The sequence below is a fragment of the Mesoplodon mirus genome (genome assembly GCF_964341445.2).
Source record: "Mesoplodon mirus genome assembly, chromosome: 3".
In the NCBI taxonomy this organism is placed as follows: Eukaryota; Metazoa; Chordata; class Mammalia; order Artiodactyla; family Ziphiidae; genus Mesoplodon; species Mesoplodon mirus.
The window spans coordinates 165,628,032-165,653,274 of record NC_138978.1 but is presented as its reverse complement, the minus strand read 5'-3'; the positions used below and the strand labels follow the sequence as shown (position 1 = coordinate 165,653,274).

The window sequence follows — 25,243 nt, the reverse complement described above, 5'->3', positions numbered from 1 at the left end:
GTATGAGATGTGGGAAAAGTGGTGCTGAAAAGAGAAATGAGTTTAAAATATCACCTGCTTCCCAATTTTTCTCAGGGCTGGCCCTGTGGTTATGGTCTGTATTAATGGCAGCTGGTGGAGAAAGCACAGAAAATAAAAACAAGCCAGTATTTCCAGGGTTCTGTTGTCTTGCCAGCCTGCCAAATAGACAGACACTGTTGACGAATTTGACCCTAAGTTCTGGTTGCAAGGACTCTCAGGCCATGGTTCGGTGTAGCCATAACTGTGGAGACGGAAGCCTGGCGATTAGAATGGCAGCAAGCCCAATGTCCAGACCCCTGCCTCTCACATTTGGCCGCATCATCTAGTCTCACCACACGATTTTAGGACAGTCCCTTCCCTTCTTTGGGCCTTCATTTCTCCATAAGCAAATGAGCCATTGATGTTGCAAGGCTTGGGAATGCTAGGAAGAACAAAAGGACAGAAGAGAGTAATATTCCAAATCTGATGTCAACCAAGGACTGATAAATTCCTGAATTACGAGATGATGGGAACAATGTGAAGCTTCTGTTGGGGAGTCCAGAAACTTTATGGGGAAAGGAAGCCAAGGGGGAGAGAGAGTCCCAGAGGGGCCCAACATGTGTTTTATATTCTACTTCTATATGTGAATTTGGGGCTCATTCAAGGTGCTGGCTTGCGACTCCTCAAGACCTCAGTTAACGCGTAGCTTGTATATAGCCACACAGAAGCCATGCTACCCTTTCTTCCTGCCTTGTAAGTACTGTTCTAGGAATGCCACAGATGGAAGCTCATGCCCATTAAACTGTTTTTTTTTTTGCAAGCATATTTTTTATTAGTTATCTATTTTATACATATTAGTGTATACATGTCAATCCCAATATCCCAGTTCATCCCACCACCACCCCCACCTCCCCATGCCCATTAAACTTTATTCTCAGGATTATGTTGTTCCCTCACTTAACTCCACCTGTTTCACAATTCCCCAGCCTTGGCCTATGAATATGGCTGGGGAAGTGTCACTCCTGAATTAATAGTTTAATTGGTGCCCCGGGAAGAATAGTGGGGTGGGTAGGGGGAGTCAGCAGTGCAGTCATTTGGGGGCTCCAGTGATCACTCCTCATTAGGAAATGCCTCACGTGGAAATGGTTACTGCCTTCGCAAACTGGAAAAAAAGTTTATTATATATATTCTATGTAGACATAATATTTGTTTTTATTGTTGTTGTTTCTGATGAGTGATTATGTTTCCTTGGTGCTGTGCTAGGGCGCACATTCTCTGCCGGTGAGCCAGAAATTGTTTTGACTCTTTCTTTGGTGTTCCACATATTTTATAATCTACATTAAAATCGTCAGTTCTGAAACTTGGTGAGACAGGGATTTTGAAAGGGAGTGCTTTTGGCTGTGTGATGTAAATCTGTTTTTCTTTAGAGGAAGAGGGGGCATTTGGATGGGACTTCTAGTGTTACAATCAGGCATGGTAAAAACCATGCCCAGAAATAGAAATGAGTGAAGGAAATTACTAGTCCTGGGGCCACCAGAGTCCAGTCCTGGACTTATGAATAGGTCACATTCGAGGAAGAGATGGGCATCTCCTAACAGAGATGTTTTCAGGGGCCACCTTAGGGGCAAAGACTTCAACAGAGGGGCAGAGAAAACCTCCACTTTCCCAGGATACAGGAAGGAAGGAGAAGTCTGCTTAGTGCAGTAATTCATTTCTTTGTCATGTGATGGAAAAATCAGAATTATTACTGAGATTCCTCTGTTTCTATCAGATGAGACTCTTCAGAGGAGAAGAATTTGAATTAATTTTCCCTTCTTGGTCAGTATGACCTTTCAGTAAAACCCCTCAAAGTACCAGCTTCGTTCTGCCCAAGAAGGCTGATGGAAATGTACTTGACATTTAGTCTGGTTCTTGTCCTATAAAGCAAAGATGGAGCCAGTAGTGAGGAGGAAGTAGAATGGGGAGCCAGAATGGAGGCCATATGTTTTTGTATTTGTTTGGAGAAACAGCAAAGCTCTCTAAGGATGGATATTATTATTATTATTTGGTTTTGCTGTTGTTGGTGGGAAGATTAACAAGGACTCCATCTCTTCCAGTCCACTCTACTTTCTGTACATATTATTTCCGTCTGCTGCCAAATTCAGAGCATACATTTCTTCTTAGCCCATACCCTCTTATTTCAATAAGAATTGGTAAAACAAAGTGGAGGAATGGAGAGAAATCTGATCCTCTTTTACTATGTAACCTTCAAAGAGTTGTTTCTACAGAAACCACTGGGATTGCTATGTGGTCAATGGTGGCACTTGGATAAATGAATTGCAATATTTTGTTTAACTAAACAACTTAAATGTTGGGACATTAAGCAAAAACTTACACTAGGAAAGAAAGATTGTGAGCAACTCTTTTTTTGGGTTCTCTACCACATCCTGCCCATTCATGGGTTTTCTGTACTCCCACCCCAGTAGCACCATCATCTCATCTAGAAAGTTAAATACCATGTTAAAGCTGGAAGGGACCCTTGAGAGAACCTAGTTTAACCCCATCATTTTACAGATTTGCAGACAAAAGGCCCAATGTCATAGAGCTAAGCAGGGACAAGCCAAGACCTGAACCCAAGTCACATTGGTCACATTGGCCTTGATCTACTACTTTCTCCATCACACCATGCTATTTCTCAAAAAGTATGATACAGATGCCAGAAAGTTTCTCCTAAACTAATCTAGATTCCAGATATCAAGTTGGATGCCTGAGGGAGGGTGGGATGTTGACTTTAGAAAAGTTCATGAGCTGATGTCAACCTGATTTTGAGTTTAATCTAAAACTTAATTAAGTGTTTCTTTGTTATTATATTGTAGTCTGAGTGTGGTAGGAAGTTGTGGAATAGCCCATAATTTCTTTTGGGCTCAATTTCCTCATCTCTAAAATGAGGAATTAGGGTTGAATTATCTTTAAGGTCCATTTTAGTTTTAACAAACTGTGGTTCCTCTAAGATCATTTTTAAAGGTCTTCCCCACCCTCCATCTGTCACATGCAAGAAATGGGGTCTTTAGTGCATAACTTCCATCAGCTCTTACATGGGAGAAATAAGGTTTCACTATTGATTCTGAATAGTGGAATAGTGTCATAGCCTTCTGAAATTTCTCCAGGGTGGCACAGACCCTCAGGGGAACCTTACACGAAAGCTGTGAGGAAGCTGTGGACAGAACAGCCAGGACTTCACCCATTCCTTAGGAACTACCCAGCTTCCCAAATGTGGACCTTGGCTGGAAATGAAGCCAGCTTCACTGTAGTGGCCTCAAGCAATGGAAAATTTTAAAATGTGCCTGATTTGGCATGCCCTGGGGCACAGCTCATGGTAGGTTTGTTAGTGAGTCTGTCTGCTGTCTCTGCTGAGAACGATATCTGCTTTCTGGTGTTAGCCTTACTCTGTTCCTCACCAATCACTGAAAGGTAGGGGAAGATTTGGGGGACTTGCCTCTAAGTCTATCATCAGATATCGATGTTGACTCTTTTCCGTATAGGTTCTTTAAATTTGTTAGTCAGAATTTAAGAGCCCCGCCCCTACTGAATTTTCTTCAGTTCTCAGTGGCAGGGAGAGGAAATGGTGATTTTGTCTAGGTTTTTAGAGTGCTACTTTGCTCTGTGTTCTGTCTGGAAAGCATTGGAGGTATCTTTCTGGCATATCTCTTTTGCCTTTCCAAATCCTATTAATTTATTGAGGTCAAATCATATCCAATGATAAAACTTTCTCTGGAACAGCCATGGATTTATAATCGGTACCACATGATTTAATTATTTTCTCTCTTCAGCCGTACTGAAAGATTCTTCAGAATGGGGGAAATGTTTTATACTTTTGATCTGTCTTATGACTCCCACGTGATAATTTGTGCTGAAAACATTAAAGCATAATGATGAAACAGTGGAACAAGTTTCTCCTTCTGGAATCAGCATTTGTTATTTTATAGTCTTGGCCTATGGAATTTGTTGACATATCTTTCAGGTTACACATACCCAGATCTTTACGGTGCTGGGTTTCACTCCTGGTGAGCATCAAAAACTTTGGAACTTAAAATAAAATCACAGCTGTGAGGATACCACCACAAGCCTACAGAATCAAAATTTCCAGGGGACAGAGCCTGGGTATCTATATTTTTTAAATGCTGCCTCTAAGTGAGTCAAATGTACAACTGTGGTTGACAAAGTCTGCCTTGTGGCAGATGAGGGCCATTCTTTTATGGAACTCTGCCAACAGAGGTTTCCCAAGGCATCACGCAGAGGCCCAAACGAAAAGGAAGCACACACATCATTTTGGTAGGACGGAACTACGAGTGTGCCTGGGTGTCCACGAGCAGGTTATATGCAAGAAGATAGCCCAGGGATAACATACATTTTGAAAAGGGATTTCTCTACTGAAAGCATTTTTTAAAACCCTCAAACATAATGGCTTCCAGAAGTGAGGACAAGAAGGGAGAGAGTAGAGGCTTATCGGGGAAGTGGAGAGACAAAGAGCAAAGCTAGAATGATGGGTAAGGTGACCATCTACATAATGTGACCTCTAAGGGCCTACTGACTTAAAATTCTATCATGAAAAACTCATCCCTTTGCCTTCAAACTTTGTCTCCTGTTAAAATGGAAATACCTGTGAATCACCTCTGACTGGCTGCATCATATCCTTACCTGAGAACACATTGTGATGGGGTGTGGGGAGAGGTCTGGAAAACCATGGGTGGAAGGGTGAGAAGTGGTTGCCAAAGTAAGAAACACACTTAGCAGGGCATCATGCAGGCAATGGCAGCTGGACAAAAATTGCCAATTTGATTTTCTCTCATTTAAAAGAAAACTGCTCAAAACTGAGACCAACCATTTAATATTCTACCCTTTCTCCCCTGACTACCCTGCTGAGGAGCTTCTTGGCTCATCCTGGCCAATGATGCTAGCTCCTGAGTGGAGAAGAAAGCAGCAGGAGATCCACCTCATCGCCAGGGAGACGGCCTGGTGGTCTAGGCTGGCCCCGAGAGTGAGGGCTCTGAGATCCAGCCTGAAGATTTTCCTCTGACTCGCTGTGCAGCCTCCAGCCAGTCTTCAAACAGCTTTAGTTTCCTTGTATGTCAAACCAAGATAAATACCTAACTGCCCATCTCTCTGGGGCATTATAAGGCTTCCCTGCTGCCACTTTCATTAACATTTGTCCAAAGACCATAAGAAGAAAGCTTTTGAAAAGTTTTAAGACTAATTATGATTACTATCAGCATTATCATTATGATATTGGGGCTTAATGTAACAGTAGCCAGAAAGAAAAATGTATCAGGAGCATGGGAAAACGGAGAACACAGAAACTTCACTCAGGGAAGCAGTATTTGTAGTGGAAGAGAAACACAAAAAGGGGTTTGGGGATGGGGTGCAAAGGAGAGAAGTCTGCAATTGGTACCAGATGCCATCAGAAGCTAACGACCTGACAAACACCACTCTCATAAAACAAATTCCTTAAAAAGGAAGCAAATGGAAATATAAGCTAGTGAAAGAATTTGCAGCAGCTGCCCTAAAACCATTTCTCACTTCATAAACAGGTCTGGGTTTGATGCTTTTTTTTTTTTTTTTTTTGCCTTGGTTTTATTTCATGCCACTTTCCCTCTTTTCTATCATCCCCTGTCTCATTCTTCCTCCCTTGCTGCCAAGGCTGGATGGACTTTTCATACTGGTAGTCATAGCAACAGTAGTTAATGGAACACCATCTTGATGGAAGGAGGCTCATTCAGAGTATTTGTTTTGTGTCTTATCTCAGCACGTATTTATCCTCAGTGATGACATGGATGAATTGGATGGAGTCACTGGAAAATAGCACGTGCTATTTTTTCACATTAATTTCTTGGCAGTGAGCTGACATGAACCAGAACTGTTAATGACTCTGTTTTCCAGTCTTCTCTGCTTAACATGCTGAAGAAATATTACATTTTGTGTACATCAAGGGCATGTAGTATCTATGGAACTTGAAGTTCTTTAGCATCACTAATGAGGTGTTCTGATCTCATTCCATGAAGGACCGTCAGGTTTCAGATTACTTATCCAGCTAGGCTGAATAAAGACTCGGAGACAAAGGTTTATTTCCTGTATTGCATACCTAATTAGCAGCATTGGATTTGGAGAATCCATGCTGACAATTAACAATCATCCCCCCGCAATTCATATATTCCTCCCTTCATCAGGCTCCCTGGAGTGATTCTGAGGGAATACTACACCTTCACAGAGAATAATCAGAGCTTAAAGGAGTAAAAAAGTTTCCTTCATGCCACTCAACTCCAATTCCTCCATCCTATACCTAATAAGCATAGGTAAAAGAAATGAGAATGTCACTGACATATAACTTAAATCCCTGACGTGTAACTTAAACCCCATGGGTACAAGATCAGGGGCAGCCACTTTAGCATATTCGAATCAAATCCATACTTTTTGGACTAGTGCTTTTTAAAGCAATTCTCAATTATTTCAAAGCAGTATGTTCAATTCAATGACATTTTATTTTCCACTTTATTTTTATTTTTTATTTATTTGTTTATTTTTTTGCGGTACACGGGCCTCTTACTGTTGTGGCCTCTCCCGTTGCGGAGCACAGGCTCCGGACGCGCAGGCTCAGCGGCCATGGCTCACGGGCCCAGCCGCTCCGCGGCATGTGGAATCTTCCCGGACTGGGTCACGAACCCGTGTCCCCTGCATCGGCAGGCGGACTCTCAACTACTGCGCCACCAGGGAAGCCCCCACTTTCTTTTTTATTTATTTATTTACTTGCTTATTTTTGGCTGCGCTGGGTCTTCGTTGCTGTGCGCGGGCTTTCTCTATTTGCTGCAAGCGGGGGCTGCTCTTCGCTGTGGTGTGCAGGCTTCTTGTTGCAGTGGCTTCTTTTGTTGCAGAGCACAGGCTCTAGGCGCGCGGGCTTCAGTAGTTGTGGCTCCCAGGCTCTAGAGCGCAGGCTCAGTAGTTGTGGCACATGCGGCTTAGTTGCTCTTTGGCGTGTGGGATCTTCCCGGACCAGGGATCAAACCCGTGTCCCCTGCATTGGAAGGCAGATTCTTAACCACTGCGCCACCAGGGAAGCCCCTATTTTCCACTTTCTTATATTGTTGCCCAGCTCCGTGATAAGGTCGTTGGCTGCTAACACAATTCAAGGGCAAATAGAACAAATTAATGATGACGAGACTCCCAGAAGTCATTTTAACTAATATTTAGTACCACTGGCAAAAACATCATGAGCAAGAAAATATCTTGTTGTTCTACACCACTAGACTATGAGTTCTTTAAGGGCCTATTTATTTTATCCCCAGTACTGAGACCAATGCCTTGCCAATCTAAGTGCTCAGTAAATGTTTATGAATGAATGAATGAGTAGGGCAAGATGGTTGGATCATTTTTTTCTTTTTTAACGTCTTTATTGAAGTATAATTGCTTCACAATGGTGTGTTAGTTTCTGCTGTATAACAAAGTGAATCAGCTATACATATACATACATCTCCATATCTCCTTCCTCTTGCATCTCCCTCCCATCCTCCATCATTGTTTGATAATGATTTTTTGTAGTGCATATCCCCACCTATCACTATAAAATTTAACAAATTTGCCATTTTGATAGCCATTGACTTACTTTGATGTCTATGATATGAACAAATTTAATTCAGCAGACACTTATTGTAACTCCTACAATGAGGTGTATGGTGAATACAAAAGTGAGTAGGAGTCAGTGTTTGTCTTCAAGAATATCATAATCTAGTTGGGAGATTCAACAGCATTTAGGAGACAGATACTAATTGCCTTGTGGATCAAAGGATGGATAAATTAATTAACTGAAGAACAATCAAATGCATACATGACTATACTACAAGATAGAGTAAAAGAAGTGATAGAAGAGTTATTTTTTTAATTTCCCTGGGAGGTTCGAGGTAGGAAGATATCTGGAGGGGCTTCTTGGAGAAGGAAAGCCTTTTAGAAAATACAACAAATTGAGCAAAAGTACAGAAATGGGAAAACTAAACCATGTGGCTGGTTCATAAAAAACAGGCCACTGAAGGTGGGACTTGGGCCATTTGCAGTGGAGCAGTAGAGAGAATTAACCCAGGAACAATAACAACCCTGGGGATATGCACCATTATTATCCCCATCTCATGGCGGAAGGAGCTGAAATACCGGGGAATAAATAACCAAATCATACAGGTAGTAGTAAATGGTGAATCCAGGATTCAAATTCACACAGCCTGGGGGCAGTTGCTCTAAATTTTAATCTCTGTTGTTCTGCCTTGATAAGAGGGTAACCCTCTTTTGGCTCTGTTGCATGCCCCCCCCACTCTTTTTTTTGTATAGTTGATTTATAATGTTGTGTGGGTTTCAGGTGTACTGCAAGGTGAATCAGTTATACATATATATATATATCCACTCTTTTTTAGATTCTTTTCCCATATAGTCCATTATAGAGCACTGAGTTGAGTTCCCTTTGCTATACAGTAGGTCCTTGCTAGTTATCTATTTTATATATAGTAGTGTGTATATGTCAATCCCAATCTCCCAATTTATCCCTCCCCCACCTTACCCACTGGTGACCATTAATTTGTTTTCTACATCTGTAACTTTATTTCTGTTTTGTAGATAAGTTCATCTGTACTCTTTTTTTAGATTCCACATATAAGCGATATCATATGATATTTGTCTTTCTCTGTCTGACTAACATCACTTACATCACTCAGTATGACAATCTCTAGGTCCATCTCTGTTGCATCCTTGCTGCTCTTATGGTCCCAGCAGAGTCTTCCCAAACCCTGGGGAGTTAACTGTCCCTCCTGTTCCCAGTTGACTAGCCCTTGAGATCTGGACAGCAGTTCTCCTCTGCTGAGATAATGTCCTGGAAGCATCTAGAACAACGTCAGGCATGTGGCAGGGATCTGATACGTGTGAGTTTCTTCTTTTTGCCATGGGCTCAATTTCTGATTAGCCGGTGCTGATATTCAGTGGTGTATGCCAGTTGTCAAAAATACTTCCATGCCAATCAGTAAATAAATGTTGCTTTTTCTGCCATCTCAAACAACCAGGCCCTTCCTACAGGGCCCCCTGCGACAAACCTGTGATCGAACAACAGAAAGTTTAATGCCTGACACAACCAGGGGTCTCCAGGATTCACTCCTGACCTTTGTCCTATGTCTGTTCTGATTGTTTGGGGCCCAGAGTACTGGTTATGAAATATTTCAAGGCTTATCTTCTGATCTGTTCATTTCTGATGCCATCCAGAGCTCTTGAGACACGCTCCCCACCTGTTCCACCATCATTTTGTCCTCCTGGAAGAGCCATAGAAAGCCAGTTCATAATCGCTTCATAGATGATATTGTTCTTGTTCATTTTATGTTGCATGGTTCCAGGTCACATAGAAGGAAGTAATGAATTTAATGTAAGTTTTGGAGAAACAATGTTCTCTTTGGTTTAGAGGCACTTCCCAGAGGGAGATGCAAAGCCTTTGCTGCTGCCTACCAGTTCTGAGTCAGTTTAAGATACTTCTGTTTCTGTCATCTCCAGCTGTGTCCATCGGCCCTGTGGGGAGCAGGGCAGCTGTGTGCCATTGCTGCTTGATCACGCGGATGTGGTGAACTGTACCTCCAGTGGCCCAGGTCACATGAAGTGCTCTATCACCTGCCAAAGGGGGTTTGACCTTCAGGCCAGAAATGGGCAGTACCTCAGGCCCATGCAGGTGAGTTGGAAACCCGTGGTCATCAGGACCAAGCCCCTGGGGAGGGACAGTAGGCATGTTCCTCCCCCTGGCTGGATGGGGGAAAGGCACGTGTTTTTAAATCATCTGAAAGGAAAAATGAGGAATCTAACAAGCAAGGAGAAGCATGGCTTTATAGAAATGCAAGGTATATATAAGAACAGGTGCAGTTTCCATTAACTAGGGTGTCAGTTTCTCTCCAGGTGGGCAGTAGATAGGAACACTTATTCCATCCTTCTCCCTTGCTTTTTTTTCTTCCTATCAGAAATTATGACCCCCACTTTTGGCTTCAAAATGAGAATGCTGCAGTTTAGACCTGTCCACAGTTTGCAGGCAAGGTAGTTTGCAATCAGCTTGTTTGTGGTTCGTTGTCTGACTGCCCTGCACCAGCCCCCTTCCCCGCCCCCACCAGCCCTCCTTACAAGAAGACTGGAAGAAAGCGTCTGATTTTCTTCCTTCTGTTACTGAGGTGGGGATTATGTCATGATTCTAGCTTTAACTGAATTCTCCAAATTTCTACAAGCTACCATGCACCACTTGAAGATTTCAAGGTGATCTGAAGGTAGTAGAATATATTAATGAAGAGTGTGGTTTGAGAGACAGACCTGGAATGAAATTTTGACTCCACTGTTTAGTAGGTGTGTAATTTAGGTAAAGACAAACACACAAGAGAAACTAAGCACTTTAAGTTTGTTTCCACATTTATAAAATAATTAAATCAGAAGGATTTATGTCACTGGGTTATTTTGATGACTGACTAGACATAATTTATCAGCTTCTAGCAAAATGGTAGGCACCTAGCTCTCTGCAAAGCTGCCATTATGATGAGCGTGATAATGTATTCTCAACTAAGAATTTTATTTTCCATTTTTCCTTTAGAGAGCTTTCAGTACTCTACAGAGGAACTTGAAAATTGAAATCAACCATTAGAAAACATGAGCACAATATGAGATAGAGACAGGATGCATTAGGCAAAAGGTAATGATGCTTGAGAAGAAGATGAGAAAGATGAGGTATGATGAGGGAAGAGTGGAATCACGATTGGTTAGTCAGGTATCAGTGGTTTGGAAGATTGGAATTGTTTTCATCTTGTACCAGTTGACTGCTTAGCAGGTTGTGGATCTGTGGAAGAATTTCACTTGCTTAGACATGGTCAGAATTTAAAGACACCATCTTTGGTTTCAGGTGGTTTAGGTTCTGCATAGAGAGAGACAGGTTTAACATACCTTGAAGCACCAACTCGTTGGTCTAGGATGCTTTGGTGAGAAAGGCAGAACTCTTATCGCCTGCCCTTAACTCAGCTTAACTCACACTAGAAAAGAGATGGAAAGAAGGAAAAAGAAAAAAACAATGTAGGAACTAAATACATTTTTGTGATATAGGTAAAGAAGGGGAGAGAAGAAAAGATGGTGTTTGCAATTCATTAAAATTAGGAACAAATTCAAAACAAAATGGTTAATACCTAATGAAGCCAGGAGAAAAACCAGGCAATATATGCAGAGTTTGAGAGACATTCTTTAAGTGATCATTGTGGTTTGAGCCAGTCTTCCAGTCTGTGATCAGTGTGTCAGGGACAGAGTTGGGAGAAGGAAGGTGGGAGCTCACCTTTTGCCAACCAAATGGTGGAGTCAGCAAGCACAGCTTTCCAGCTGACCACTCCTGTCACCCAAGGCTGGCCCCACTAAACAGATTGTACGATCCCAGCTCGTGATCACAAGACAGTGGGGATATTTGCTTTTTGTTGACACAAGAACTTAAACTAAACAGAAAAAATGTGTCTGGCTTTGAATTGAGCTCTTCTGGCAGGCAACAGGGAAACACTGGAAAGCAGGGAGGAGCAGCCAGCCAAGAGTGGGTGTCAGGGGTGACAGGTGCTTTCACCAGTCATTTTACCTTTGGCTTCGGTGCCACTGTGGTCTCCTGGTGGGATGGCTGGCTGAGCCACAGAATCTCCCCACTCTCCCTTTGACTTTTGGTAACCCATTGGCTAGAATGACGGCTGTGCTTTTTCCCAAACAAGCCATGAGCATCCAGGTCTCTGAGTGCCTGCTCATCCTGTTCCCCTCACTCTGAATACTTTCTTCTCCCTGCTTCCCCTCTGCTGCTGGGAAGTCTCGCTCATCTTTCAAAGGCCAGTTCCTGAGTTACCTACCCTGTGCACCTCCCCGCAAACCCTCTCCCTCCTACCCCAGTATGGGCAATCCCTCCTCCAGCCCCTGTAGTGCCATCTCACCACCACAAAACAAGCATGCATATATTATATCGCTGTATTTTTTTTTAACAGCAATTTATATTTTCTTTCTCCTTGGTCCATGTTTTCTACTTCTTTCGTTTTATCAGTTGCAGTCTTTGTATTATATTCTCTCAAATCATGACAGAAGGAAGTAGGATATAACAAAAATATATCTCCTGCATTTTCCTTTTTTACTTTCTTTCCTCCCATCCTCTCTCTCTTTCTCCTTCTTTCCCTTTTCCCCCCTTCAATTGTTTTCTGATACACTGCTCCAACCTATGATTTGCTCTGCTGGTAAATCATTAGGTCCTTGAGGGTCTTGTTTATCCAAACCTAGTAAAGAATCTGGCCCTTCTAGGTGTTCAAAAAATGTCTCCTCATTTATTTCATGGTGATGAATTCTAGGGCTCCCCTACAGAAACTGCAGGCCCAGGGAAACAGCTGGAATCTCTCAAATTTAACTACAAAGTTTGGAAGATGCCTCATATGCATTAAGTCTCAGCGGTTCTTAAAGCCTAGGCACCATTCTCAGAGGAGACGATTATGTTTAGTAGCATTATCTGTTGGCTTATCAGTAAAGGTCCCAGCAGGAAACAGATGACACACTCAGAGGTAGCCAATTTGAGGGACTTCAGTAAAGGGACCACTTCTAAAGGTGGGGGCAGGATATAGGAAATTACAAGGAGATGGTGCAGAATCCCAGGGTGAAGGGGTGATATCCCCTGTAGGCCTGAAGAGTTGACTATAGAGAACAGTTAGCAGAACCCCTGGGAAGAGAGTTCAGGAGATGTGTGGAGATCGCTGCCAAAGGGTGCAGCCAACCTACAGCAAGCCCTAGGGAGGGAGTAGCAAGGATCAGCACCCTGACCTCCCTTGCCTCTCTCCCTCTCCAGTCTGCTGCCACTGTTGCCCTGGGTGCTAAACCAAACACAAGTCAGAGGCATGAAATCTACAGGAGCCAGCATCCCAGGGCAAGGTGGAGAAGGGTAGAGAGTGACCTGGAGGAGCACGTGGAGGATAGCCAAGAGTTGGCCTGGAGGAGTGTCTTCATTTAAAGATTCCCTTACACTAACATTTGCCTTTCATTAGCAACATACCTGGGTAGTGTGAGATAGTACACTAAGACAATAAGGTGTAAAGAGGGAGAAAGACAAACTAATTTTGCCTGTTGTGAACGTTTGCACAAATAATCATCAGGACTCTTTCAAAGCCTGGAAACTGTTTTGATAAGCCTTTTTATGTCACCTTGACAGCAGAACATTTTCTGTTTCTAGAAGGAAATTCTGCTCACATGTTCCTCTGGGCACTGGGACCGGGCTGTGAGCTGCATGCCCCTTGACTGTGGTGTCCCCGACCAGTCTTTGGTGAACTATGCAAACTTCTCCTGCTCAGAGGGAACAAACTTTCTGAAACGCTGCTCCATCTCCTGTATCCCACCAGCCAAGCTTCAAGGTATTGTCTGGCCAACCAGGAGCTGTATGCAAGTTCTCTTCAGGTTCTCTCTCTTCGGGGGTACCTTGGGGATCTTTCCTTCACCCCAGTGCCCTTCCCATTTGGCTCTGCTGTATCACCCTCTTCTGATAACACAAGCAAAGTCCCAAAGGGCAATACCATTCCTTGTCCCAGAATGCCCTGACTCAAGATCTCATTAATGAAAGAAACTCAGACTTTCCTATTTTTATTTGACTTTTATGTCCTCTGGAGTCAAGCCAACTAACAGTTTTCTAATAATATTAATAATCCAGATACCCTTTATCGTTCACATTTTTAAATTTAATATTTACAACCATCCTATGAGTTAGGTGCTTTTAGTTCTGTTTTAGGAATGAGAGTGTAGTTACATGAGCTGTACTGCTAGGAAGAGATGAAGACCCCACATCTTGCTCTTTACCTCCTGGACTTAGGTGTGCCTAACAATGTTTGAGCAGGCTTGTTACAAATGCAACTTCCTGAGCCTCATGCTGACAGATTCTGATTTAGTAGGTCTCAGGTGGGTTGGTGATGCTACTGTGGGGTGTCCATGGATTGCACTTGGAGAAACCATGAATGATGTTGAGGCATATAGTAGGCTGTTGAAGTGCAGAACTTTGCATCCAAACTGCCTGAGTACAAACCCTGCCTCTGTTCTTACTAGCTTGGGCAAGTTACCTAAACTCAATTTCCTCAGCTGCAAAATAGGGGATAATGATGGTATCTATTTCATAGGGTTGTTTGAGGTTTGAAGTTTACACAAGTGAATACATGTAAAATGCTTAGAGCGGTGCCTGGCATATAAGGAGCACTATAAAAGTGTCATCTAGTATTATTATAATGCTTTCCACAATACTGTCACTACTCTATTTTTATTATTTGTAGTGAGGAAGTGAGGTAATGATTTGGTTGGTAGCCCTCCTTTCATTCAGGTCACGAAAGAGCTTTCTGACCTCTGTGCTGTATACGAGAGCACAGTAGATGCTCTGTGGGCACAAAGGTATAGGATAAACATTTGACCTGAGGTTTTAGAAAAGCTGCTCCACAAAGAATAATGTGACTTTCTAAGAGTGACGGTATGTTGACAGGTCTTTGCTCTCTCTGCTAGTATTTTATTTCTGGACTCTCTGTTCTGAGCATCTTGTGCTTCTCTTTCTTGGAGTCAGGACTGAGCCCGTGGCTGACCTGTCTTGAAGATGGGCTCTGGTCTCTCCCTGAAGCCTACTGCAAGTTGGAGTGTGATGTTCCCCCTGTTATCCCGAACGCCAACTTGCTCCTGCCTCACTGCCTCCAGGGCAACCATGATGTGGGCTCCATCTGCAGATACAAATGCAAACCGGGCTACTACGTGATGGGAAGTGCGGAGAATAAAGTCAGGAAGTAAGTTGGATTGTTCCTGGTCTTTGCAGTTCTCTCTACCCTGTACCTTGTTCCTGTTCCTTCATTTGCAAATCCTAGACCACTGTTTTGGAAATAATATTAAGACCTTCGGGGTTGTCCATTGTTTGTTGTGTTTGTTTTTCTATATAATCTCTCTTCACCTGCACAGGTGTATTCCCCAGTCATGACAGGCAGGCTGGCCAAGTTTGCTTTCTGTAAAGATATCCTTTCTCATAGGAGATTCCACAGTCTCCTCTAGGTGTTTTTAAAAGAATTTCTGCCCAAATTATTATTTTCCTTGAAAGTAAGTGTTATGAGCTTTTTAAGCAGTACACACATCACCCAAATCCAGCTCTGTCCTAGAACATCCTCATCAGGACAGATAGAGGCTTATGGTTGTGGCTATGGGAGAAACTGTCTGGGATGGTCCCCAGCTCAGGTATTTATTGGTTATGTGATGCTGGGAAGTCTTCTTTCTCTGTCTCATTCTTCCTCATCTGTAAAATGAGGATAATAATAATAATAATAATAATTTAGGAACTAAATAGTATGTATAAAACATGAGTCAGTGAATTTATTTTTAAAGCATAAAACTCAATACATATTAGCTATTAATATTGTAATTATAGTCTCTATGCTTTCTTTCTCCTGGACTTTGTGTGTATACACTCCTAGACCCGGAAACCAAGAGAGCCTTTCTTCTGAACGCATGGTGGATCAGAAAGAACAAAAGCTTACCGCACAATGTAAGAGGAAGGGTTTTAAAGAAAGTCATGCTGGGGTTCAAATCCCAGTTGTTCCCCATTTTATTAGCTGAGTAACCTCAGGCAAGTTACTTAACTCTCTGGGTCTCATCTTTGTAAGCTGGGGATAATGCCCTCAGCAGAGTGCTCAGTTGAGGATTAAACAAGATAATACATATTCAGCCCAGTGCCTGGTTTGTGCTAAATGCTCAATAAATGGTTTCAGAGAAAGAAGCATTTTCTGAACAAACAAAACAAGCAAAAAGCTTTCAGAAGAAAAAGCTTGTACTCAGTAAGTAGTAACTATTATTTTCCTACCATAAATTATGTCAGTAAAGGAGAAAATCAGATTTATTTCTTACCCAGGATTTAGTTCAAAATCTGATCATAGTAGGTATTTTTTTTAAGACTTTTTTTTGAACTGACCTAATCCCAGCATGGCATTACCAGTGATTCCAGGAGATACCAACTTTGATTGTAAGCTAGAATTCTCTAAGGGAGCAAAAGAAAAACAGGAAGCTTACTCTCTGGCTCCAATTTGCCCTTCTCTAGTCAACATCCAGCCATCTCAGTATGGGATGGATCGAGTCTGGCTTTGCCTGGAGCCTTTCATTCCCAAGAAAGCCCAAGATCATATTTGGGAGGGAGAGAGGGAAGTCCCCTCCTCAAGATCTCAGCCCGAGGCAAGAGCCTGGCTAATTAGAACATGAATAAATACTAATGAAAAATTCATAGGAAGCAGCATTCTGGTTCAGTGACTCTAGCAGGTATAGTCAACAGTTTTTGACAGCTGAAAACACATTTGCATGTGATGGTCATAGGGTCTAGATCAATTTGCGTCACCATGCAGTGACGGGTAGTGAGTACCCAGATCATCTTCCAGTGAGAATGGCATTACAACCAGCCTGAAGGCTGCTGTTTTCTTGCTTTTTTTCTTCTCTTCTTGCCTCACTTTTCACACACCTGAGCCAACTCAGGTGTCTGCAGAACAATGCAATGACGACTAGAGGGAGAGAGAAAAGTCTCTCGGGACCAGGAGGAATTCGAGGTGGAGGCATTATTCCTAGCTCCCCCGGGCCCATGGCTGATCTTTGCCTTGGGAACAGTGAGGCTTCCTGCATGACGATGGGCTTTCCTCTGCATCTGCATATCTGACTCCACCGGCCCCAGCAGGGGCCCACAAGGGCCATTTGCTGGCACAGCTTTCTTTTCTGGTTGAGAAACTGGAAGCTTGCATCACAGCATCAGCATCGGTTTGGGCTTAAACATTTACATTCACAAGCACCATGCTGAGGAGAGATTAAATTATTTACTGCACTGCATAAACTGGTTTTAATCTTAGTTTACACCTGTTTACATAGCCAGCAGTGGACTGGTAATCAGAAGTTTGCAAGTCAGGAGTAAATCACTGTCACTTGCTTCTTGTGTTTACCCAATGAACTATGTCAGCCTTGTTCCTTGCTTGGAGCCCAGAGTTGTACAGATGGAGCCCTAAAATTCTTTCTAGGACATGCAGGCAGGGGGAGAAGAAGTTGAGAGAAGTTAACAGGGAGATTAACCCAGACAGAGTGGGCACATGCTAGTCTTCTACCGTTGTCTGAGTAGTGGAAAAAACCTCCTAGATGGTCAAATTTTCCACTTGTTCTTTGCATGACCCTGAACAATGTAGTTCACATCCACGTGTCTCGGTTTTTGCCTCCTTGATGTGAGGAGTAGTAATGATTTTTACCCAAGAGTATTGTTTTGAGGCCCAAAGCAGGTAATGTACTGAAAGCGTTTTATAAACTATGAAGTTCAATACATATGCTAGAAATTACTTTTTGTTCATTTATTTTTAAAAGAAGGAAACTACCAAAATATCAGCCAAGTACATTGCCTTCCTGCTTCTTCTCAAGTCTGTTGAATATTGTTTCAAGAGAAGAAGATAAATGCTGCATCTGACTTTCTCTTCTATCCAACCTGTTTAAGCTTTGTCCCATTGCACTTGCGGATGCAGGGAGGGCACAGCTGCAGTTGGCACTTCTTCACGTGGGTGCTCTATGCCAGCTTCGGGGTTAGGAGTGAAGATATCAGTAAGACCTAGGCTCTGACCTCAGGAACACACAGCCTCCATGTTCCCTCTTTCATGGACATTATTTCTCCTGGCCCCTGGATCCCTTGCCCCTTCTTCCCGGGATTTGGTGACACTGCTCACACTGACTCTAGTTCCTGAAGACAAGGAAATGCAGTGGCTTTGGCCTGGGTCAAGGACCTGGCCTTGAAGTCATGGGTAGAGTCAGTATCACCCGAACTGTATGGATTCTCCAGAGGGAAAAATTGAGAAGGAGAGTAACAAAAAATTCAATAAAACAAAATGAATGCCCATTATAGAGTACAGCCATACAATTATACGGGCATATCATGAAATATCCTGTCACCATTAAAGATGTTTAGAAGAATATTAAAGACATGAGAGAACATTCACAATACAATAAGTGGATAAAAGCAGAACATAATTATTATAAATGACACAATCCTTATTTTCCATATTAAGGGTATGTTTTTATCATTCTTCAGAAGCTAGAAGTGATTAGAATATTAATAGTCGTAATCTCTAGGTAGTAGGTTTATAGGGAATATAACTTTTCTTTTTCTGCTCATTTATATTTGCTAAGTTTTCTAGACTTTATAATGAGATAAATGAATAAACAGTTTAAAAAAAATAATGAAGTGAGCTAGAAAGAGGAGATCATAGCCAATTTGTGGAGGCAGAGAGTGATAAAAGAAAACTAGACAGATCTTTCGAAATAGGCAAACCAAGTGGAGACCAGCACTCCAAGATGGCAGTAAGACAGGGACGTGAGCCTTCCATCCTGTGTCCAGACCCTTCTGTGTTTTGAAGACAAACACTGTCTCTGTTCTTGAAGGCCATTTCAGACCTCCTCTCCTCCAGAAACACCTCTTCCCTAACTTCCAGCAGATCACCTCACTCCCTAAAGCGCAAAGGTCTGCCCACAGGTGTGCAAGCTGATTGACACCTCCAAACATGTTCTCCCCCTTCTCACTGTCTAAAATGAATTATGACCAACAAGGACCTACTGTACAGCACAGAGAACTGCACTCAATATTTCATAATAACCTATAAGGGAAAAGAATCTGAAAAAGAATATATATATATATATATATATATATATATATATTCTTTATGTATTATATGTATATGTATAACTGAATCACTGTGCTATACACCTGAAACTAACCCAACATTGTAAATCAACTATACTTCAGTTAAAAAAAAAAAAAAACTTATATATATTTTTTTAACTAGAAAAAAACCACCAAAGTGTCAATACTCTGGGCAAGTGGTGTGACTCAGGGAGATTTTTTTGTCTTCTATTTTGGGATTATTTTAATAAGTAATCATATTTTATAATAAATTTAATTTTTTTAAAAAATAAAATGAATTATGAATTCCTCCACCTTTGCTCTGGATCCTGTACCCCTTCTAGAGAATTTCTCTCAATCACTTTACCTTCCTCTTTCCTACATCTGAAGCCTCTTCCTTCCTCTCACCTAGTTACTTCTCTTTAATTGTGCTCACGTCTCTCCTATGTTAAAATTCAAACAAGCAGAGCCTTTTATTGACCCCATGTCCCCCTCCAGCTACCACAGCTTCCCCCCTCCCTTTTACAGTGAAACTTGGTGAAAGAGTTGTTTGTATTCACTGTCTCCATCTTGCCATCTTCTCCCTCCTTCACACTTTGACACTCAGGTTTTATTCCCATCTCTCCACTAAGGCTGAGCCTGCCATGGACCCCACTGCTGTCAAATGCAGGGACTCTTTTTAGACCTTACGTTATGTGAGAATAGTTGGCTTATGTCACGGTCACCCTGTGAGATAGGATGGACCCTCCCACCCAAGTCTGGTTTGGATGTTGAAAGTAATGATGCCACACATTTACCAAGAGAGTATGAACGGTTTATTACTCACATAATGAGGCTTTCAAGGGAGAGAAGGGGAAAATTCCAAGTTGGTCTTCAAATGGCTTGAGCAATCAGGGAAGGGAGACTGGTCTGGAGTTGTATGGTGGTTAGGGGGTGAGGCTTGGAGGATGGTTTGTGCATGTGAACAGAACCTGGCGTGGTTTGAACTGTCTGCTGAAGCCAAAAGAGGAAGCACCCAGGCTTTCTTACAGGCTTGCTCAGATGTGTGATATGATGGGGTTTGAAAGCCATCAGAGTCAAACATCAAAGGTGGAGTCTGGCTCTTCATTACAACATGGTTGGCTAGACCCTCCTTGAGACTTTTTCCTTGATTCTGCTCTATCTCACTCCCTTGATTTTCCTGCTTCTTCTCTGTCTCTTCTCAATTTCCTCTTCTGGCTTTTTCTCCTCTGCCCATTTCTTCAATATTGGTATCTCTGTGCTCATTCTTCTCTCTTGCTCTGCACACTTGTCTGGGCTGAAGATCATTTACCCCATAGCCTCGACTACCTTTCACATGCTGATGATTCCTAAAACCACACCTGCTATCTAGTCTCTTCCTGTAAGGACCATAAGACCCATTAGGACAACAGCCTACAGATATAGCCACTTGGGAAATCCGATCTGCCTTTCACACTCTTACTATATAATACAGAGCCTATTATAATCTCTTTCAAATCTGCACATCCTTCTGTGTTCCATGTGATTGGGCAGGTCAGGGACCTGCACATAACCTGAGACTTTCGAATGTCCTTCACCCTCAGTCATCAACTTCCATTGAGTGTCGTCATCTTACTGACTCCTAGATGTGGCCATTCCTCCTCATCCCTGCTACCATTTCTCTATGACAGATCACTATCGTTTTTCACGTCTGAACTGATCTTTCTAACTCCAGTCTTTTCCCCTTCAGTACATTCACTACTTTGCAGCAACAGTGATCTTCAAAACACTCAAATCCAGTTATAGTATTCCCCTGCATAAAACTAAATGACAAGCCTTTCTTCTATTTCATCTAAGAAAATAAAAAAGCTAAAACTTAAAATATTGTCAAGGTCTTGCATGATCTAGCTGGGCCTGGCTTACCTAACTTCATCGCTGACTATCTTCCCTGAGAGATCACTTCTCTCCAACTGTAACACACAACACCGTCTGTACTGTAGGCTCTAATGCTCTTGACTTCTTTCACTTCTTTATATACACCATGGCTAGCATGCCTCTGGGCCTTCAAACATGCTATTCCTTCTGGCCAGAACTCTCCCCAACAGTGGCCTTTTGCTTGGCTAACTCCTACTCCCCTATTTTTTAGCATAAGTGTGATTTTTGTCTAGGAAGCCTCCCAGATCTCCCCAGTCTGTAGGAAGTGTCCCTCCCATGGTTTCCCACTGCACAGAAAACTTCCCTGACAACATCATTTATCTCACTGAGCAGAAGTGGTTCGATTACCTGTCCAATAGACCATGGATGTTTGTTTAGCATCATGTGCCCAGTGGCTTCTACATTTATTGGTAGGTACTCAATAAATAGTTTCTAACTGGATGAAAAGACTGAATTATTAGAAAATTCATGATAGGATTTTAATGTTAAATTTGATGCTAAAAATGGTGCAGGAAAGAGGATTTTTTTTTTCTTATGAGAGTATGGAAATTTCTATTTCAAGTGCTTTAGAGTGGAAGGAACCCTTAAAAATATTATGTCTATTTTTCTTCTAACAATTGTCTCAGCAACATAGAAGGAATGGTCATTCTCCAGAGACAGTTTTAATCATTTATTCAACTGACATTTAAGCTTGATTGGCAAACTGTACAAGTTGGTGGTAACAGAAAAAGGATTAGACCTCTCCCTCTCAACAAGCTCACCAGAACAGTGGTTCTCATACCGGGCTGTACATTAGCATCACCTGGGGAGAGTTCAGATCTCTTAATGCCCAGCTCAAACCCCAAACCACTTACATCAGAATCTCTGGAAGTGGCACCCAGGCATTAGTCTCTTGCAAAGCTCCCCAAGTCACTCCAATGTGCAGTCAAAATCAAGAAGCACAATCTAGAAGCACAAACCTTTCTTTGTGTAAGAACAATATCAGTCATGGGATATTGACTTTCTGAAAACTATCCAGAGTAACGTTTTCTTTTCTCAGAATTACTATAGCTGGGCTTCCCTGGTGGCACAGTGGTTGAGAGTCTGCCTGCCGATGCAGGGGACATGGGTTCGTACCCCAGTCCGGGAGGATCCCACATGCCGCGGAGCAGCTGGGCCCGTGAGTCATGGCCACTGGGCCTGCGCATCCGGAGCCTGTGCTTCGCGGTGGGAGAGGCCACAGCAGTGAGAGGCCCGCCTACCTAAAAAAAAAAAAAAAAAAAAAAAATTACTATAGCAGCACTTTTGCATGCCAGATTTCATGTGTCTCTTTGAGGTTTATTTATTTTTGGAGTTAATAGAGAAAATACAAACACTGGTAACTTCAAAGAAATTGCCATGTTTAGATAGTTTCGGGAGTTCTTTCTTATTCATATTTTATAATACACACACACCTTTCTTTTCCTTCCATGCAATTTACTTCCACACATACGTCATCATTAATCACATTAATCAGGTTAATGTTTCATTAACCTGACTTCCCAGGGAGCTAAACTAAGTGTGTATGACTTATATTTTATCAAAAAGACCGTGTTAAATTCTCCCTTGTCTTTCACTCCCGTGGTTACCTTTTTCTCATTAGGTTTTATCTTTATGTGTGAAGGTTAGGCTAACCTCGTTAGGACTCATAATTAATTTAAATTATAAATTATCCCAACCTTCTAACTTTACTTAGACAGCCTCTCCCTCTAAGTTAGTCATTCATCAAGATGCCATCTGAAAGGTACTGTAGTAGTAATACCTTTTTAAGAGTAATTGTAAATAGCCATCCTTCTGAGGGTCACTTTTCCAAAGAACATAAATCTACTTAAGTTCTAGAAACACAAATGTAGGTTCAGACTGCAATATTGTAAATAGGCCTCACATTGTGCCTATTTATTGTTTGACAAATGTTTGGTTGGTAAAACCCTTCAGTGAGGTTTGTCTGATCTGATCTGGGAGGAGGTTGCGAGAGGGCTTTGTAGCTAGATGTGTGTACTTGACCCATCTCTGTACACATAGGAAGACTGTTTAGTGTGGCAGAGAGTTAAAACACATAAGGTCTCAACTCTGTTCTATTGGGTTGATGATGATGATGATAATGATGATTCATCACTATGTGCTGTGTGTGTGAAAAACTTTACATACATTACCCCATTTATTTCTTATGACACTGATAAATTTTATTATATGATAAAATAATAGTATAATGTAGAATAATATGAGATGGTAATATATAATGATATAATAATAATAATAATACATTTAAGTACTTTATTATCCCCTCTTCCAGATAAGGAAACTGAGACTCAGAGTATTGTTAAGTAGTCATCCCATGATCACTCAGCCAACATATGGTGCTAAAACCATTCTAACTCCAAAGCCCATGCTCTTGGCTAATAAGACTTTTGATCGTGGGTAAATTACTACATTCCTCTGAGCCTCTTTTTCCACCTCTGAAAAATAATGGAAAATCTTGAGTGACTTCCAGCTCTAAAAGTCTATATTTTATTTTCTATCTCAACAGAATCAATGAGGAGATTTAACACTTTGGTATAACACCATTGAGAGAAGTGATACATGAAATTTATTGCTACCAGGAAAAAAAAAGCAGCAATATATTATAAACACAAATACTACACAGACAAGATCTTAGTAGGCAATACTTAGTAGGTAATACTTGGAGAGCTTCTGATCCAAATGAATAGCCAAGGTTTTATTTCTTCCTCTTGATGGGTTTTGGTGAATTGTTCTCCACTCACCCCCAAGAGGATTAGATCTAGATCTTTCTTGAAGACAGAATATTGGGTACATTTTTAAGGATTTCTAGAATTGAGTTTAAAGATTAAGCACTTCTCTAAAATGTCTGAAGAAGAAAATTTAGTCAGCTTTCTAGGAAGTCTTCCCTTTGTCCAAGATTTATCTCTTTGCTTAGTAGTTAATTACGCAGGTTCTGGCATTAGTGAGATATAAATTTACATCCCAACTCTGCTGTTTATTAGCTCTTTGACCTTTCAAGTCACTGATCTCTATTGAACATGACTATCTTTATTTACCAGATGGATAATAGGAAAGAGGGATACTTACAGATTTTTTTAAGGATTAAACGAGACAATAGATATAAAGAACTGAGCACAGTTCTTAGATCAAACTTCAAGTCAGAAGTAGCTGCTGTTTATCATCATCACCATCATCATCATTTCCAGCAGGTTAAAACTCCGTGTAAAATGTTGCTTTTGGTGTGTTTAACAGCTAATCTTCTTCTTTAGCAAGGAATATACTCAGCTACAATTTTATCAGGGGCTGTTGTTTCCTGTCCTGTGGTTGGTTCCTTTGCCCCAGAAAAACAACATAGAGACCAGAAAGACTGAAGGTGGCGTTCCAAGTGGGAAGTATAGGTCTTCAGTTACCAGGGTGGTAGGGGAGTGCATTTCCCCTGTCTATAAAGAAAACACACATCAAAAGAGAAAGTTCATTAAATTAAAAAAAAAAATACATGTACTTCCCTCCACCAATCAGAACCCCCTCTGAATGTTTCATCTCATCCCAGTGTGAGTTATCCAAATACTACAGTGGCTTCAAGTGGACCGTGAAAAGGAAAAAGGGGGATGTGGAGAAAAAGAAATGGAAATTAAATCGTCAGCAAGATAGAGCTGGACATACTTCAAAAATTAGGGTGGGCAAATACAGTCAGGCTGGTCTTGGAGGAGAAGGGAAGGGCATGTCCTGGAGACATTACCTAAATTTTTAGTCTCTTCTGATCTTTTTGAACCATAGCTTGATTCTCTGAGGTTCAACTGATTTTATCCTACCATAAAAAGGAAAGAAAGACTTGGCTAATGAAATGAAATATGCAGTTGAGGCAAATGCTAAAACTCCTTAAGTACCCTGGATTTGTAATTTTAAAAATTCAGTAAAATAATATACCTAATTTTTAAGTTCTCTGTCATAACACTGTGCATATACATACATGACTAGATGCTAACCCTATGTATATAGAGACAGGTTAGCTCTGATTTGGCAATTAAGGGACACACTGTAATCTTTATGTACACTCATGCATCTGTGAGAAATAGAAATTTGTTTTCTTTCCATTAAGACATTGTCTGGCTTTATAATTAGTGTTTATAGTAAATACATTCAAAGTTTATCCTTGGAATCCTCAATTCTCTTGCCATTGTAGGATAATGTGAGATTTAGGCTAATTTATTACAGCCTCTTTTGGCATGAAAGTGACTAAACCTCTGCTCCAAGCCTTGGACACTCACACACACACCTGGGCACAGGCCAGCTCGCTGCTGCAGGCTTCACAGGCTCTGGTGATTGGCATGCAGCCTTCACTTTGAACAGAGCATTCGATGAACTTATAGATTTCCCTGTGACCTTCAGTCCAAGCTAGGGAGAGTCTTGTTGTAAAACTGTCCTTTCTCTTCTGATATTATATTGACCACTGATTTCTTTATTAATCGGAAAAATAATTTTAAAAATCTAGCATGAGTAAGTGCTGGGTTGTTATATATAAGCCATTAGGTTCTTCAACTCACAATTTCTCTCCGTGATGCCCTTTCTACACTTCCTTTTTCCTACCACATCCTGTCACAGGCT

General features: G+C 41.5%; 1 protein-coding gene across 1 annotated transcript in view; it reads left to right on the top strand.

Annotated features, from left to right (window-relative positions):
* Positions 1–25,243, top strand: part of PAPPA2 (pappalysin 2) — a gene marked incomplete at both ends in the record, with an annotated part of 309,213 nt that overhangs the window by 221,108 nt on the left and 62,862 nt on the right. The window contains 3 exons of the mRNA XM_082613770.1: positions 9,547–9,718; positions 13,244–13,421; positions 14,606–14,819. Coding sequence (XP_082469896.1) covers positions 9,547–9,718; positions 13,244–13,421; positions 14,606–14,819 — 564 coding nt within the window. The remainder of the gene's footprint in view (positions 1–9,546; positions 9,719–13,243; positions 13,422–14,605; positions 14,820–25,243) is intronic.